The sequence below is a fragment of the Microtus pennsylvanicus genome, chromosome 5 (genome assembly GCF_037038515.1).
Source record: "Microtus pennsylvanicus isolate mMicPen1 chromosome 5, mMicPen1.hap1, whole genome shotgun sequence".
NCBI classification, from domain to species: Eukaryota; Metazoa; Chordata; class Mammalia; order Rodentia; family Cricetidae; genus Microtus; species Microtus pennsylvanicus.
The window spans coordinates 81,938,347-81,954,075 of record NC_134583.1 but is presented as its reverse complement, the minus strand read 5'-3'; the positions used below and the strand labels follow the sequence as shown (position 1 = coordinate 81,954,075).

Here is a 15,729-nt window from a genome sequence, read left to right as displayed (position 1 = left end):
TAGAGAGAGGCTGGGCTCAGTCCTTGCTTGTCCCTGAGGTGGCCGCTCAGTGTCTGCCAAAAGACTGACCAAAGCAGCAACCTCACAAGGATGGTTTAAACAAAATTTTAATTCTAAGGGGTGGAGTCCCACTTTTGGAGCCCTGTCTAGACATTCTATCGCCCGCATTTTTCAGAGTTCTGGATACAGGCAATGCCTTCCATTGGCTTCCAGAATCCATGCTGCCCAAACAGCCTCTTAGCTGTCAATACACCTGTTTGGGCCCTGGTTCTCTCATTGTACCTGTCCCTCAGATGCTGGTACCTGTCTGCAAAAAGTAGGGCCATCTGCTGGGTATATGGTTCTTAGGGATATCCATGTTGTTTTGTTGATTCTTGGGGGTCTGGACATAGGAAGGTTAAGAACCAGGCTGAACCTCCGAGTTCTCACTTAGAGTTCATCCTTACATACCCTTTAACTGTTGGCTTCCAAGCCACAGCTAGGAAAAAGGAGCCTTTTGAGCATTTCCTCAGAGTTTGACTGGGCTCCAAGTGTTCCACACATATCAATTCATCAAACCTTTTTCCTACCCTTGGAATTAACACTTTTAAAAAGGTGCATAGGGCTGCGGGTGGTGGTGCACTTAATCCTAGCATTTGGGAGGTAGAAGCAAGGCAATTCTCTGTGAGTTCAAGGCAAGCCTGGTCTACATAGCAAGTTCCAGGACAGCCAGAGCGACACAGTGAGACTCTGTCTCAAAAAGCAAGCAAGCAAACAAACAGGGTGCCTTTACCAGAATGGGGATCAGAGACCCTAGTGTGGGACTAGGAAGGCATTTGAACGCTAGCATCAGCACTGTGACCTCAGATCGTGCCTCTTGTGACGGATGAGGATGACTCGGGTCCTTCCCTGGCAGGCCTTAGAGAAGGCACAAAGTCACTGAGGAGTCAGGAGAAGCTGCGCCCACTAGGGGAAAGGAGTAAGGTGCTGTTTGATGCCAGGGGTGGTGGCGCACACCTCTGATCTCAGCACTTGGGAGGCAGAAGCAGGTGGGTCTCTAGAAGTTTGAGGGCAGCCTGGTCAAGTGTCTGGTGAGGAACTACTAAGCCACGCAGGCCTCAGTTCTGCCCTAAGTTCATCCTCTCTGCTTTCCTCCCTTCTGTGAGCTACATGAGCATCTGTAAAGGTGCTAGCACTGGCTGGTAAACTGTTGACAAACGTTTACTTTTCAATTACACCATGCTTCTGGGCTTGCTTTCTCCTCGCCCCTGCAAGGAGTGGGACCTGAATCTGTGGGCCACAGTAGGCCTGACACAGTGCCCAGACCTAGATGGACTCCTTCCCGTCCTGACGCTGCCCTGTCCCCACAGGCCTTAGTAGGGACTCCTATTGCACACATGAGGCCCTGAAGGGTGTGGGATTCAAGCTCTGGCGATGGCTGTGATCAGATGGATGCTGGGCTACGGTCTGGCAGGACTCATGAATACATTGTCCCCTTTCCAGTGAATCCCCGCTCCACTCTCCAGATGACATTTCTTCTATACCAAAGAGAGCAAGTTGTTTTTTTTTTTTTTGGTTTCATTAGCAATAAAGATTTTCCCGCTTTTCCTCTCTATTGTCTTGTCTGTGGAGAACTCCCTGCAGGGCTCTTCATAGAGCCTCGCTGCTGGCCTGCTTCCCTATCTGTGCCATGCCCATCTCTATATTCTGCCTGTGACCTCAGTGACCTCTTCTCAGAGGCCACCTTGATCACCTGGTGTGATGGCTTGTATTGCCAACTTGACCAAATTTAGAATGACCTGAGAGAAAGGCCTCTGGGCATGCCTGTGGGGGCTATCTTATGCTAACTGATTCGGAAAGACACATATTTGGTGTAGGAGGTCCTTCTGTATTTGTGTTGCTTTCATTGGTTATTAAAGAAACTGCCTTGGCCTAGTTGATAGGGTGGAACTCAGGCAGGCGGGGAAGACAGAACAGAATTCTGGGAAGAAGGGAAGTGTGGCAGATGCCATGAATCTCTGGTCTGAGATGGATGTAGGTTAGAATCTTCCCCGGTTAGCCACGACCTTGTGGTGATATACAGATGATTAGAAATGGGTTAAATCAAGATGTGAGAGTTAGCCAATAAGAGGCTAGAGCTAATTGGCCAAGCAGTAATTTAATTAATGCAAGTTCTGTGTGGTTATTTCGGGGGTTAAGCTAGCTGGGCGGGATGGAACAAAGGGCCCCGTGCTCCATATTAATTATGGGAAGGACCATCCCTGGGCTCGGGATCCTGAACTGTATAAAGTGGAGAAATCAGTTGAGCGTTAGCAGTGCACTCTCCTCCTCCTCCTCTCCCTCCTCCTCTTCTTCCTCCTCCTCTTTTGTTTTCTCAAGACAGAGTTTCTCTGTGTAGCCCTGGCTGTCTTGAAACTCTGTAGACCAGGTTGACCTTGAACTCAGAGATCCACCTCCCTTTGCCCCTTTGCCTCCCAAGCACTGGGATTAAAGGCAGGTGCCACCACGGCCTGACACTGCTCTCTGCTTCTTGACTGTAGCCGCAATGTGTCCAGCTCCGTGTCACTCAGTCTTCCTTCACTGTAACTTCCCTGCCGCAGAGAAGTGTAACTTGAACTGAGCCAGAAGAAAACCCTTTCTCAAATTGCTTGTGTCCAAGTATTTTATCACTGCAACAGGAAGAGAAACTAAGATTCTTGGAGCAGGGGCAGTGCTAGCAGATCTTGACTCAATGCCCCTGTCCCAGTGATAGGTTCAGCTTTGCAGGTGTTGGAATTCACTTTATTGACACCCAAGTCACAGCCGCCCACTAGGAAACTCCAGGGCAGCTAGGATCTCTCCAGCAAGCAGCAACTTCACGTCCCTTGACGGGGACAAAGCCTGTGCCGTTGACTGTAGGTGGCTAAGTCAGGGAAAGGGCCAGGCAGACAGACGCTTTCCTTGGGTAATGCGTCACTCTAACTCCCCCGGTAGGTGGTGTAGGACCATGGGCTCAGCAGCAGAGGCACATGGAACTTCTGGGTCTCCTGTGCAATAGTGAAAACAACCTAGGAGAAGAGAGAAGGCACTTGAAGACACTGAAGATGGTGAGTCCTTCCTGCAACAGCTCCTGGGCCTTCCAGATGAGCAGGAGGTGCTTTGGTGGCTGCCTACAAGTGGGAGACACTTAGGTAAAAGCCCGATGTTACGGTTTGAGGTGTTTCCAAGAGAATCTAGAGCGGTCTTGGTTGCTGGTTGGTGGGCTTTAGGGACGTGATTTGATCCCAAGGACTCTGATCTAATCAACTGGTTAATCTCTCGTGATTAACTGGATTCATCACGTGATGGCCTCATTAGTAGGTACTGAACCTAGAGGTCGGCCCTGCTGGAGGAAGGGCTCTGGGCAGTGTCCTAGGGATCTGTGTCTTTCCTTGTGTTCCTCTCTGCTGCTTGTCTACCATGAGGAGACAGCTCCCATGCCACGGTGAGCGCTTGGAGCCGAGCAATCGTGGGTGGAAAGAATGAGCCGAAATAAACCATTCGCCCTTAAGTTGTGTCAGTGATGCAGAGGTAACACCCAGTGCTCTGGAGTCTGGGCTCAGATGAGAACCTGTCTACAAAGGATGAGACACTCGTAGCCTGGCCTCTCCCGCGTCATCAATGAAGCACAATGGTGCCTCAGGTCCCTGGACACCTTCTGAGAGCTCAAAGGAGGGTGCGTTCACTCACTAGTTACCACCCTGGGAGAGGTGGGGCCGGTCTGTCCCTGGCCTGGAGGAGGTTGTGGTCAAAGTGAGTCAGGGCCCAGCTGCTCCACCCATCCATGGCCCTCACCTCTACATACGGGTAAAAGCTCTCCTGACCCCTCTCCTTCCAGTAGCTCTCCGTGTCGAAGAACAGCTTGTAGGTGCCTGGTTTTATTTGGCCTGGTGTCAGGAGCCCAGGACAGCGACCATCCAGGTTTGTGTAGCTGGGAAGAGACAAAGAGAAGAGCTGAGAAACCACCCTTCCCTAGCTTTCCTGCTCCACAAGCCGACTGACCTCAGATGATCACTGCAATGGAACGCAGGGAGCACAGATGGGGGACAATTTCTAAGGGCATGACCACACCGCCTATTTAGGAAATCATAAAGCAGAGAAACAAAAGATAAACCTCTCCAGCTTTTAGGACTGAATTAAGAGGTGATGAGCCACACCTTGTTCCCACAGGTCAGAAGGGAGGAGATGGGTGAGCCTGTCTCCCTTAAATAGGCTCTGCTCTCAAGGCCACAGCTCTGCCAGTGTTGGCTAGCTAGCACTGAAACAGGAAGATCCCGGCCTCCCCGCAGAGCGTGTTTCAGGGGCATGGCCAAGGCCAGGGCTCGAGCCTGGCTCATTGAGGTCGAAGGCCCAATACAGGGCCAGAGTGGAGTCTTAGCTTTTACCTCCTCCACCCTGTATCTCAGTCTCCTTCTGTAAAAGAGGTAGATCACACTACTAGTTCACAGCCATTGAGACTAGAAAAGAAAAAGACAGCACTCGGCATTCAGTCTGGCGCAAGGTGATGGAGGCCTTTCTTTTCTACCAGTCCTCTCTAGTTGGCTCCCCTCCCAGCAGGCCCATTGGGCTGAATCTGGCAGGCAAGGGCTCTACAGAGCTGTCTCAGACAATTCCACGACACTGTCCCAGGCATGTATATCTGGTGAAATGTTATTGCCACTTATATCCCTGTTTACTGACTCCTGAGCCTCATCTGTCAATAGGGCAGCAGTCAGTTCTGCCTTCCAGCCCCCAGTGCCCACATTAGTCTCAATCCCACTCAGTGTTCCCCCAGTCACACTGTGCCACCTCAGTTCCGCTGCCTAAGATCGATCCCAAGTGGAACTCGGGAAGGACACAGATGCTGGAGTAGGCACTCACGGATCCCAGTCCAGAAATGGCCTCCTACCTTGTCCTCAGCTCCATCCATTGCTGGCCAGGGGCCTCCAGGCGAGACAACCGGAGGCAGAGGCCTTGGGCAGGGAGCCCTGAGGCAGTGTCTAGCACGTGAGTGGTTAGTGGGCTGTTCTCCATAGCCATGGCACCAGTCTGAGTAGAGAGAGTCCACGTGATCTCCGCGGGGCCTGCATGGGCAGGCCTAACTGGGTCTTCGATTCTTTCATGAGGAGAGCAAACAGCCCTTCTGCCCAGGGGCAGGCTGAATTGCTGAGTTGCAGGATGAGGTGCCAAGCGCTAAACAAAGCTGACCTGCTCCCTCCATTGCCCCTGAGTACCACCCTCTCTCCTTCGTATAAGCCCTTCAGTTTCAGCTGCTCAGTGATCTTAGCTTCCCAGAACTCAGTTCTCCTGCGCCTCTGGTTCAGTGGGTTTTCTAGGAGTACCCCTCTCACTCCCAACCTCCCACACTTGGCTCCCTCCATGTCCCTTACACATGAGACAGGAATTCTGAGGGTGCAGGCCAACTCCTTACCTGCGGCAAGCCGAGGTGTCTCTGGAGCGTCATCAGCCGCGGGGCGGTCCTGGAGCTCATGTCCTGCCCTGGAGCTCCGGTCTGAGCAACACCCACAGGCAGTCACCCTGCCAGCCGCAACACGCTCCTCGGGTCAGCCCAGACCTGTTCGATCTGAGGCCCCGCCCCAACTCCTGGGGTCACCTATTTGAACACTTCTGGGGAAGCCGCCTCCTACCCGGTGAGCCCTGGCGGCCACGCAGCGGGGCCTTTGGGTGGTGACTTATGGGAAAAGAGTGGAAGCTGGGGAGAGTGTCCCTTGGGGAGGGATGGGAGGGACAGTGGCTTGGGGAAGGAGGGTTGCTGGTTGCTGGGGAGGCGGGACCGGTGGAGCCTAACACTAAGACTGGCGGGAAATTGGTTAGGTGGCTGGGGCAGGGCAGGCGAAATATCTCAGGGGTTAAAGCATTGAGAACGCTAGTTCAATTCCCTGGGTGCCATTTAAGGGTGGAAGTTGAGAAACGACTCCACTAAGCTGTCCTTTGACTTCCACGCTCGTGCTGCACCCCCCCCCCCCCCCGAATGTTGGCTTGGAGGGAGAGCCAGATGGTGTAGGATGAGGGTGTGGATGGGTTGTCAGGAAACCGCAGCTGTGCTGTACCTGTTGTGTGATATTTTGATTTCATTCTGAAAATAAAGCTTGCTTTGAGTCAGAGGGTGGAGCTAGCCACTAGCGGACCAAAACTGACCATAGAGGTTTGGAGGACTGTGGACAGATAGGAATAAGACAGGGTGGAGAGAGGATTTTTTTTGGAGGAAGGAATGGAAGAGGTAGGAAGTCCCTGGTGGCTGCTCCTCTGCTTCTCTGATCTTTCAGGTTCTTACCCTGATATCTGACCCCTGATTTTTTTTATTGATAAAGGATAATTAATGAAATGCTTCAGGTACCTTGTCCTTTTCAAAAATCAGGATTGTTACACTGAGACTTCCCAAAACTTACCCCAAAGAGGGCTCCGCTAGTCAGGATCCTATGGCGCCTTTAGGCAAATTTGAAAAAGGGTCTGCATTATTTATTTACTTATTTGTTGTGATTCACAGTCGTTATGGTAAGCAAAGGCTCTACCACTGAGCTTCCTCCCCACCCCAAGGTCTCACTGTTAAGGGAATTAGCTACCAAAAACTTGTCATAATAAACACTTGACCTATCTTGAGATTCAAAAAAAGCATAATAAAATGTGAAAACATTTCAAAATTATAAAGATACCCGCAGCATGGATGTAAGAGGTCTAGTTACAGAACTTTGTTAGATATAGGCCTTATAAGCAGAAAGAGATGCTTGGAGTGACAATGTATCCCCATAACTGGGGTATAATTACTTATCAAAGGGCTAGGGAAGCAGGGTGATAACAGAACCCTTGCCTAACAAGCACAAGACCCTGACTTAAGGCATTTATTAAATTAGTGATTGATAGGGGAGGGGTAGGGGAGGGATGGCACCATCCCCACCACCCCCACCCATTGTGGGTGGTGCCATCCCTGGGCTGGTGGTCCTAGATTCTGTGGGAAAGCAGACTGAGCAAGCCAAGGAGAAGCAAGCTAGTGAGCAGGACCCCTCCATGACCTCTGCATCAGCTCTAGCCTCTAGGTTCCTGCCTTGTTTGAGTTCCTGTTCTGACTCCCTTCAGTGATAAATAGTGATATAAAAGCATAAGGCAAATAACCTCTTTCCTCCCCAAGTTGCTTTTGGTCATGGTGTTTTATCACAGTGATAGTAACCCTGACTAAGACAATAGGCAATGATTTAAATAGATACATGAAAAGAAGTGATATAAATGGTCAGCAGGTAAACAAAACAAAAGTATTTGACACAAGTAATCATCAAAGAAATGCAAAGGAAACCCACAGTGGGACATCACCTCACCCAACTAAGAATGGCTATAATTAAAAGAGGCAAGTGGTAAGTACCAAAAAGCGTGTCAATAGAAGGGAACCATTCCCACTGTAGAGTGAATGGCACATTGGAAGGGGTATGATTACAGTATGTAAATTCTTCAAAATAGAATCATTATATGTTCCAGCAATTCCATTGTGGGATATATATATCCAAAGGAAATGAAACCATTGTGTCCAAAATACATCAGCAAATCCCAAAGAAGAGAAACACATACATAATACCACCACCATTAACAAAAACAAAACAACAGGAACTAGCAATCACTAACCATTAATATCCCTTAATATCAATGAGCTCAATTCACTTATAAAAAGACACAGGTTAACAAATTAGATATGAAAACAGAATCCATCCTTCTGCTGCACACAAGAAACACACCTCAACTAAAAAGACACATTACCTCAGAGTAAAGGATTGGGAAAAGATTTTCCAAGCAAATGGACCTAAACAACAAACTGGTATTGCTATCCTAATATCTAACAAAATAGACTTCAAACTAAAATTAGTCAAAAGAAATGAAGAAGGTTATTTCATATTCACCACAGGAAAATCCATCAAGATGAAGTCTCAATTCTGAATATCTATGCCCCACATACAAGGGCACCCTCATTTGTAAAAGAAACATTACTAAAGTTTAAATCATACATCAAGCCCATACATTAATGGACTTGAACACCCCACTCTCATCACTGGACAGTTCTGCAAGACAGAAACTTAGCAGAGAAATAAAAGATCTAACAGATATGACTCGAAAGGGCTTAACAGACACCTACAGAACATTTCACCCAAACACAAAAGAATACATCTTCTTCTCAGCACCTCATGGATTCTTCTCCAAACTGCCAAACTGACCACATACTCGGTAACAAATTTCAGCAGATACAAAACAAACAAACAAACAAACCCTGTGTCTTATTGGGTCATCACAGCTTAAATTTAGACTTCAACAACAACACTAATTGCAGAAAGCCCACAAACTCATGGAAACTGAACAGTGCTCAACTGAATCACCACTAGGTCAAGGAAGAAATAAAAAAATTAGACTTCCTAAAATTTAATGAAAATAACCACACAACATACCCAAACCTATGGGACACAAGGAAAGCAGCGTTAAGAGGAAAGTTCATAGCACTAAATGCCTACACAAAGAAGCTGGGAAAATTCCGTACTAGCAAATTAACAGAACACCTGAAAGCTCTAGAACAAAAAGAAGCAAACTTACCCAGAAGGACTAGACAACAGGAAATACTCAAACTGAGAGCTGAAATCAACCAAATAGAAACAGAAAACAATACAAAGAACGAGACAAAGAGTTGGTTCTTCCGGAAAATCAACAAAATAGACAAACCTGTATCCAAATTAACCAAAAAGCAGAGAAAGAATAACCAAATTAACAAAATCGGGAAATGAAAAGGGTCATAACAAAAGACACAGAACAGACATGTAAGAAATCCAGAGAATCACCAGGTCATACTGCAAAAACCTGTACTCCACAAAATTGGAAAACTTAAAGGAAATGGACAATTTTCTGGAGAAATATTGCATGTCAAAATTAAATCAAGACCAGAGAAGCAAATTAAATAGACCTATAATTGCTAAGGAAAGAGAGTCATCAAAACAAAACAAAACAAAACAAAACAAAACAAAACAAAACACCCAGGACCAGATGGCTTCAGTGCAGAATTCTACCAGAATTTCAAAGAAGGGCTAATACCAATACTCCTCAAATTATTCCAAACGATAGAAATGGAAGGAACACCGCCAAACTCTTTTTACAATGCTACAGTTACCCTGATACCCAAACTACACATAGACATCTAAGAAAGAGAATTACAGACTAATCTCCCTCATGAACATTGATGTAAAATACTCTAATAAAATACTGGCAAACCAGCTGGGAGGTGGTGGTGCATGCCTTTAATCCTAGCATTCAGGAGGCAGAGTAGGTGGATCTTTGTGAGTTCAAGGCCAGCCTGGTCTACAAGAGCTAGTTCCAGTACAGGCTCCAAAGCGACAGAGAAACCCTGTCTCAAAAAACCAAAACCAAAACCAAAGAAGAAAAAGAAAAAGAAAAAAAATACTGGCAAACCAAATCCAAGAACACCATTAGAAAAATTATCCACCATGACCAAGTAGGCTTCATCCTACAGATGCAGGAATGGTTCAAAAATCTGTCAATATAATCCACCATATAAACAAACTGAAAGAACCTTATGAGAAGGGGGTTAAACATGGTTGGTTCTCACCAGGGAAGGAATTTTCACTGCACTGTCTTATATGTGGAATCTAAAATGTTGGCTTTATACTACTCTCTGCTACAGTTTATTGGAGTTCAGAGAGAGTTGGAAGGGTGGAGGGAAATGTTGATTATTTTGGTAAATGAACAAGAGATTCTGCTGTGTTATTCCACATTAAAGTAACTGCATGTAACCATCATGCAGTATGAACATCAGGAAGCTTGAAGAGCTTTGGAGACTTTCACAGCAAATATAATATTTAAAGGGATGTGATTAACATGTGTCTTAGTTAGGGTTTTTTTTTTTTTTTTTGCTGTGAAGACACCATGAGCACAGCAGCTCTTATAAAAATATTTACATTGGTTGGCTTACAGTTTCAGAGGTTCAGTTCACTATCATAAAATGGGGTGCTGGAGCTGAGAATGCTACACTTTGCAGGCAACCAGAAGCCAACTGATACACTTGGTGGTATCACGAGCATAGGAAGCCTCAAAGCCCACCTCCACAGTGACACACTTCCTCCAACAAGGCCATTCCCACTCCAACAAAGCCATTCCTCCTAATAGGACCTCTCTCTATGAGATTATGGGGCCTACAGATTCAAACTACCACAACATGATTTTACACTATGTAGTGTAGATACATCTCAAAACATTACATGCTAGTTTGGCAGTGGTGGTATGTTGTCTGAGTTTTCTGTCCTGCCTGGTTCCCGCAATTGTTAAGTCCCAAAGAAATCACACAGTGGTCTACATTAGTTATAAACGGATTGGTCCATTAGCTTAGGCTTCTTATTAACTCTTATAACTTATATTAACCCATTATTATTGTCTATGTTAGCCACATGGCTTGGTAGCTTTTTCAGTGAGGCAGTCATATCTTGCTTCTTCTGTGGCAGGCTCACAACTGCAGAAAGAGCTTCTTTCTTCATAGAATTCTCCTGTTCTCATTGACCATCCTCTACTTCCTGTCTGGTTGTCCTGCCTATACTTCTTGCCTGGCTATTCACCAATCAGTGAATCAATTTATTTAAAATATAATTGACAGAATATAATTTTCCCACACCACTTCCCCCCCTTTTTTAAATAACAAGAACTCTGAATCTAATATATTTTGTTTAGCTTTTCTCCTGACCATTAGTCATAACAACTTGTTACCAACATTCTAAACAAAGGAAAATATAGTCCATAGTCCATTTTTTGGGGGGGAATGTGGGCATAGTTTTCCAGGCTACTTCCTGCTGGTTGGGGGCACCGATAATCTTATGGGGACCTAAAGAAAATTTAGAAATATGATCAAGTTCTGACTGGAGTATCCTGTGAAGCTTGATCATATCAGGCCACATTTTGAATCTGTTCTGGATGTAGAACTCAGATGTCTGAGACATCTGTTCCTACCAGAGATTTCTCAGGTGGTATTCCTTGATCAAACTTGATTTTTTCTTAACTCAGAATGAATCCCCAGCCTCTCATTTCCTGTAGAAATAAAAGCAAATCCTCTTATCCAAATTAACATACATTTTGACTTGAATTTTGAAGTCATGTTATTTTTAAAATACCTATCTTGGACTGATGTAGCAGCATTTATAAACAAATATTTTTTAGCAGCGGTTGCTCCTTCCTCAGCATTTAAACAATTCAAAGAGAGCATAATAACATATAGTATCAAGATTCTCTGTGTATGTTTCATCTTTATGTGGCTATATTTTAACTTCTATTTATTTTTAATTTTTGGTTTTTGAGACGGGGTTTCTCTGTGTATGTTTGGCTATCTTGGAACTCCCTCTGTAGACCAGGCTGTCCTTGAACTCACAGAGATCTGCCTCCAAAGTGCTGGGATTAAAGGCGTGTGCCACCACACCCAACTACTCTCTTTCTCCTTTTTTTTAAAAGGGCTTCAATCTTTTTTCTCTCCCAAGTCTGCATATATTTTTAACAGACAGTAAAACATTTAGAGGTTTTGTCTTTGAATCTCTCTTTAACTGTATCTCTCTCTCTTTCTTTCTCTTTTAACACATGAGTCTTTAATTTGCAGAGTCTGATTGTGAGCCTAGCCTTTAACGGCTTAGCTATCCCTCCAGGCCAGGCTCCAAAGCTACAGAAAACCCCGACAACAAATGGTGCCCAATGTGTGGATGACTGCATCCACATAAAGCCTGACAGAGCTTGGGAAGTAATTCTAGACAAAAAAGAAGAGAGTTAAGCACAGCTTAACTTATTGATAGCAGCATTTTCTCAGGTGGGTTCTGTTTGCTAGAGACAAATGTATCTCATTTAAGAGAGGCTTTCTGACTCAGCTTTAGCTCTTTTAAAAGGCTCTGCCATGAAACACTCAAATGTTGTTGTCAGCCATAGCAGGAAACAAGCTGCGCCATTTTATAATGCCGGCTTTCTGGGCCATCCTGCCAGGGCAAACTCTGACTCTTTCAGGCAGGCAATCTGACTAAGGAGCATTTGAGACACTGCTGGAGCTTGCTTGCTGGCAGGAACCTTGAAACACTGTAGAGTTGTGGCAATAAACATGGCTCTGGCCAGTACAGCCGCTAAGAGGCTAGAATCTCAGAAAGCTAAGGAATGTGCTGGATCCAGTCAAAGCCATAGCTTTAATCCTACCCATATTGCTTAGCAAATTAAAGACCCATGTGGAGAGAGAGAGAGAGAGAGAGAGAGAGAGAGAGAGAGGAGAGATTCAAAGATGAAGAAAACCTCTAAATGTTTTACAGTATGTTAAAAATATATGCAGACTTGGGAGAGAAAAGAAAAAGGTTAAAATCCTTAAAGAAAGAGAGAGAGTAGTTGGGTATGGTTGCACACACCTTTAATCCCCATACTTGGGAGACAGAGGCAGGCAGACCCGTCTCCCAAGTGTGGAGATTAAAGGCATGTGTGTCACCACACCTAACTACTCTCTTTAACCTTTTTCTTTTCTTTCCCAAGTCTGCATATAGTGGTACATGTCTTTAATCCCAGCATTTTGGAGGTAGAGGCAGGAGGATCTCAGAGTTTGAGGCTAGTCTGGTCTACAGAGTGAGATTCAGAACAGCCAAAGCTACACACTGAGAAACCCTGTCTTGAAATCCAAAAGCCAAACCAAACCAAACCAAACCAAACTAAACCCAAAATCCCTAAACTAGCATTACATGCTACCTCACTAATATGTGTGCTTTTCATGTATCAGTTAAAAATATACTTGAAAAGTATATTTCAAGTTGGGTTTCTAGGTGGTGTCACTATTTGGGAAGGATTGGGAGGTGTGGCCTCGTGGGAGGTGTATCACTGAACGTAAGGTTTCTGTCATTCCCAGTTAGCCCTCTCAGCCTTATGATTGGGTCTCATGATGTAGACTCTCAGCCAGTACTGCAGCACCACACCTGACCTGCATGCTGCCATGCTCACCGCCAGGATGGTCATGGACTCTAGTCCTCTGGAACCATGAATTCAAAATAAAATGATTTATTTTATAAGTTGCCTTGGTCATGGTGTTCTGTCATGGGAATAGAACAGTAACTAAGACACCATCTAAACTAAGCATTAATGGGTTAGAACCATTTTTTTAAGAACTAGTTTTCAAAACAGAACCGGGAGTCCCATCTTCTCCATATTTGTGGCATCATTTATTATTTATTTTTCAGATAGTTGCTAACTTAATAGCTATGAAGTTATGTGTCACGTGGTTTTACCTTGACTCTATGAAGGTTATTTATTTTGAGCATCTTTTAAATTGATTTTGGCATTTTGCCTGTCTCTTTTAATTTTAAACATGTGAATAGCAGAAAATTTAAAATTTATTATTGGGCCTCACATTTATGTATTTTGGACATTGTTGCCTTGAGGGATTGCTTCTCATTTCAAAGATTAAGTTGCTTCCCGACAAAACATGTACTCAGAAACTTCTTTTTCTCAAAAGCATTATTAAATTTTCACTGGGTCCACATGAAATAAAATCAGATGAAAAGCCTAGCCATTCTGCTTTTATTTTGTGTCTGTCTCCTTTACACATCTCCAGCCCCGATCCCCCAGTGGCACCTCTTTCTGAGCTCCAGAAACTACAGGACTCATAAACACCTTAATCCCAGCACTCGGGAGGCAGAGGCAGGCAGATCTCTGTGAGTTCGAGACCAGCCTGGTCTACGGGAGCTAGTTCCAGGACAGGCTCCAGAACCACAGAGAAACCCTGTCTCAAAAAACTAAAAAAAAAAATAAAAAAAATAAAAAAAATACTTCTAAGAAATTGGGGGCCTAGGACGGACCATCCCCAAATGAGGGCATTTGAGGCTCCACAGAGAAGCAAGGGTCATTATGGAAACCAGATTGGTTCTCTGAGATCACTTTGCATAACCCAAACTGACCATCAGCCTAAGCACACTTGGTCAGGAATGACTAATTATACACAGCTGTAGTCTCCTGCCCCTATTCTTTCTCCAGTTAAAGCCGGATCTCACAAAGACAGACTTGGGGTTCATTGGAACCTTTTATTTATTACTTTTCTCCATGGGCACACAGATTGAATTCCTTATTTTTCTTATCTTTTTTTGAGATTCTATCTTATGTGTATGGGTGTTCTACCTTATGCACGTCTGTCTACCATTGCGTGCTCTTAGTGTCCGTGAGCCCTCATGCCGCTATGTGGGTGCAGGGAACGGAACTCCTGTCTTCTGGCGGAGTGACCAGGGCTCCAGCCTTTGTTTTTACTTATGTGTGTGCACAGGGACTATGTGCACTTGAGTGCAGTGCTGGAGGAGGCCAGAGAGCTGGCGTTGCAGGCAGTTGTAAGCCGCCTGGGTGCAAGGAACAGATCTCAGGTCCTCCGAAAGAGTCACTGCTCTTAACCATGGGAGTCTTTAACGGGTTTACTGGGACTGTGGCCTAGCATACCTAGACTGTTAGGGCTGGATTAGAGATTTGCCAAAACTCTAGTACTGGAAAAGTTACTTGAAATGTAAAGATTTATATCTTTAATTTAATTTTATATCTCTGAATCTATCATATTTGTGTGACTACTTACAGATATATAATTAATAAATTGATATGACTATGTAAGGTTAAATTAAAATGTCTTTTGATGGGCTAGGTCCTCCTGGTGGAAATTTTGCCTTAATATAGCTGCTGCCAGAAGCCCTGGGTTCAGTCCACCAAAACCGAACAAAACCATCAAAATCAAACCCAAACCCAAACCAAACCAGATCAGCTGCAACCGAGAAACTGCCATTGCGGGCTCATTCAATCACGGGCACGTGCCACTTGTTGTCATCCACAGCCAGAGGAATTGGATCAGAGGTGTTGTTTGACAACTGTCCAATCAGGAACGGAGTCACAGTGGTGGGCAGGCTTTCAAAAATCTCGCGGGCTTTCGCTGGAACCAGACATCTTGGACTTCTCTGGGATCTTCTGGTTCTCTGCTGCAGAGGCACTGAGGTTTTGGGTGCCTTTTTCTTCCTGTAACCTGTTCCCAGAGGCAGGCGTGGCGGGCCCGGGATACCTCGGAAGCCAGGAGATGGTGAGTATCCGCCTGGAGTCCTGACAGGACACGGGTCCGCAAGTCCGCCCTGGAGTCCGCTGATCCGAGTCTCCTGGGTTGCGGGTTGGGGCTGTGCGGACAGTGGGGACCCTGGGTCCCATCGTGTCCCGTCCCAGGGTGGTGCTGGGCAGGCAGTGGGGTCTCTGGCAGAGCTGTTAGTTGTCCTCTCTGCGTAGTGATCTCAGGTCCTGCTGAGCGAGTTGATCCTCGGGATCTCAGGAGCGGATCCCTATCCGGAGCGGATCCCTATAGGCTTTCGTGGATTCCGTTAGCGGTTGTGCGGCAGGACAGATCCTGGAGCCAGAGTTGCCGCTCCCTGCCACTTTATTCTGCATAGCTGAACAGCATTAAAACCTCATTCTTTAGGTTAATGAGCTGCCTCTGGGATATTCCATTATAGTTAATTGCTTTTCTCTTTATCTTGTTATTTTTGTGCGTATAAACATGCACGTGTACGCGGAGTGTCCGTGGAGGCCAGATGAGGGCATGGGTCCCCTGGAATAGGAGTGACAGCCTCCTGACATGAGCCTCCTGACATGGGCGTTGGGAACCAAACTCTGGTCCTCTGCAAGAGCAGCAAGTGATCGAAACCACTGAGCCATCATCTCTCTAGCTTGGGAATTTCTTAGATATCC

The 15,729-nt window shown here is 45.6% G+C and overlaps 1 protein-coding gene across 2 annotated transcripts; it reads right to left on the bottom strand.

The window, feature by feature from the left end:
• Positions 1-2,627: 2,627 nt before the first annotated feature.
• Positions 2,628-5,611, bottom strand: LOC142851015 (5-hydroxyisourate hydrolase). 2 transcript variants are annotated; one of them, XM_075974907.1, is made up of 4 exons: positions 5,408-5,611; positions 4,886-5,025; positions 3,793-3,928; positions 2,628-3,026 (listed from the first exon to the last, which is right to left on the bottom strand). In XM_075974907.1, the coding sequence occupies exons 1-4, from the start codon at positions 5,465-5,467 to the stop codon at positions 2,937-2,939; spliced, it is 426 nt and encodes a 141-aa protein (XP_075831022.1). In that variant the 5' UTR covers positions 5,468-5,611; the 3' UTR covers positions 2,628-2,936. The 2 variants fall into 2 exon arrangements, with proteins under 2 accessions (XP_075831022.1, XP_075831023.1); XM_075974908.1 differs by having other exon boundaries at positions 4,886-5,060; positions 5,408-5,528.
• Positions 5,612-15,729: the final 10,118 nt, after the last annotated feature.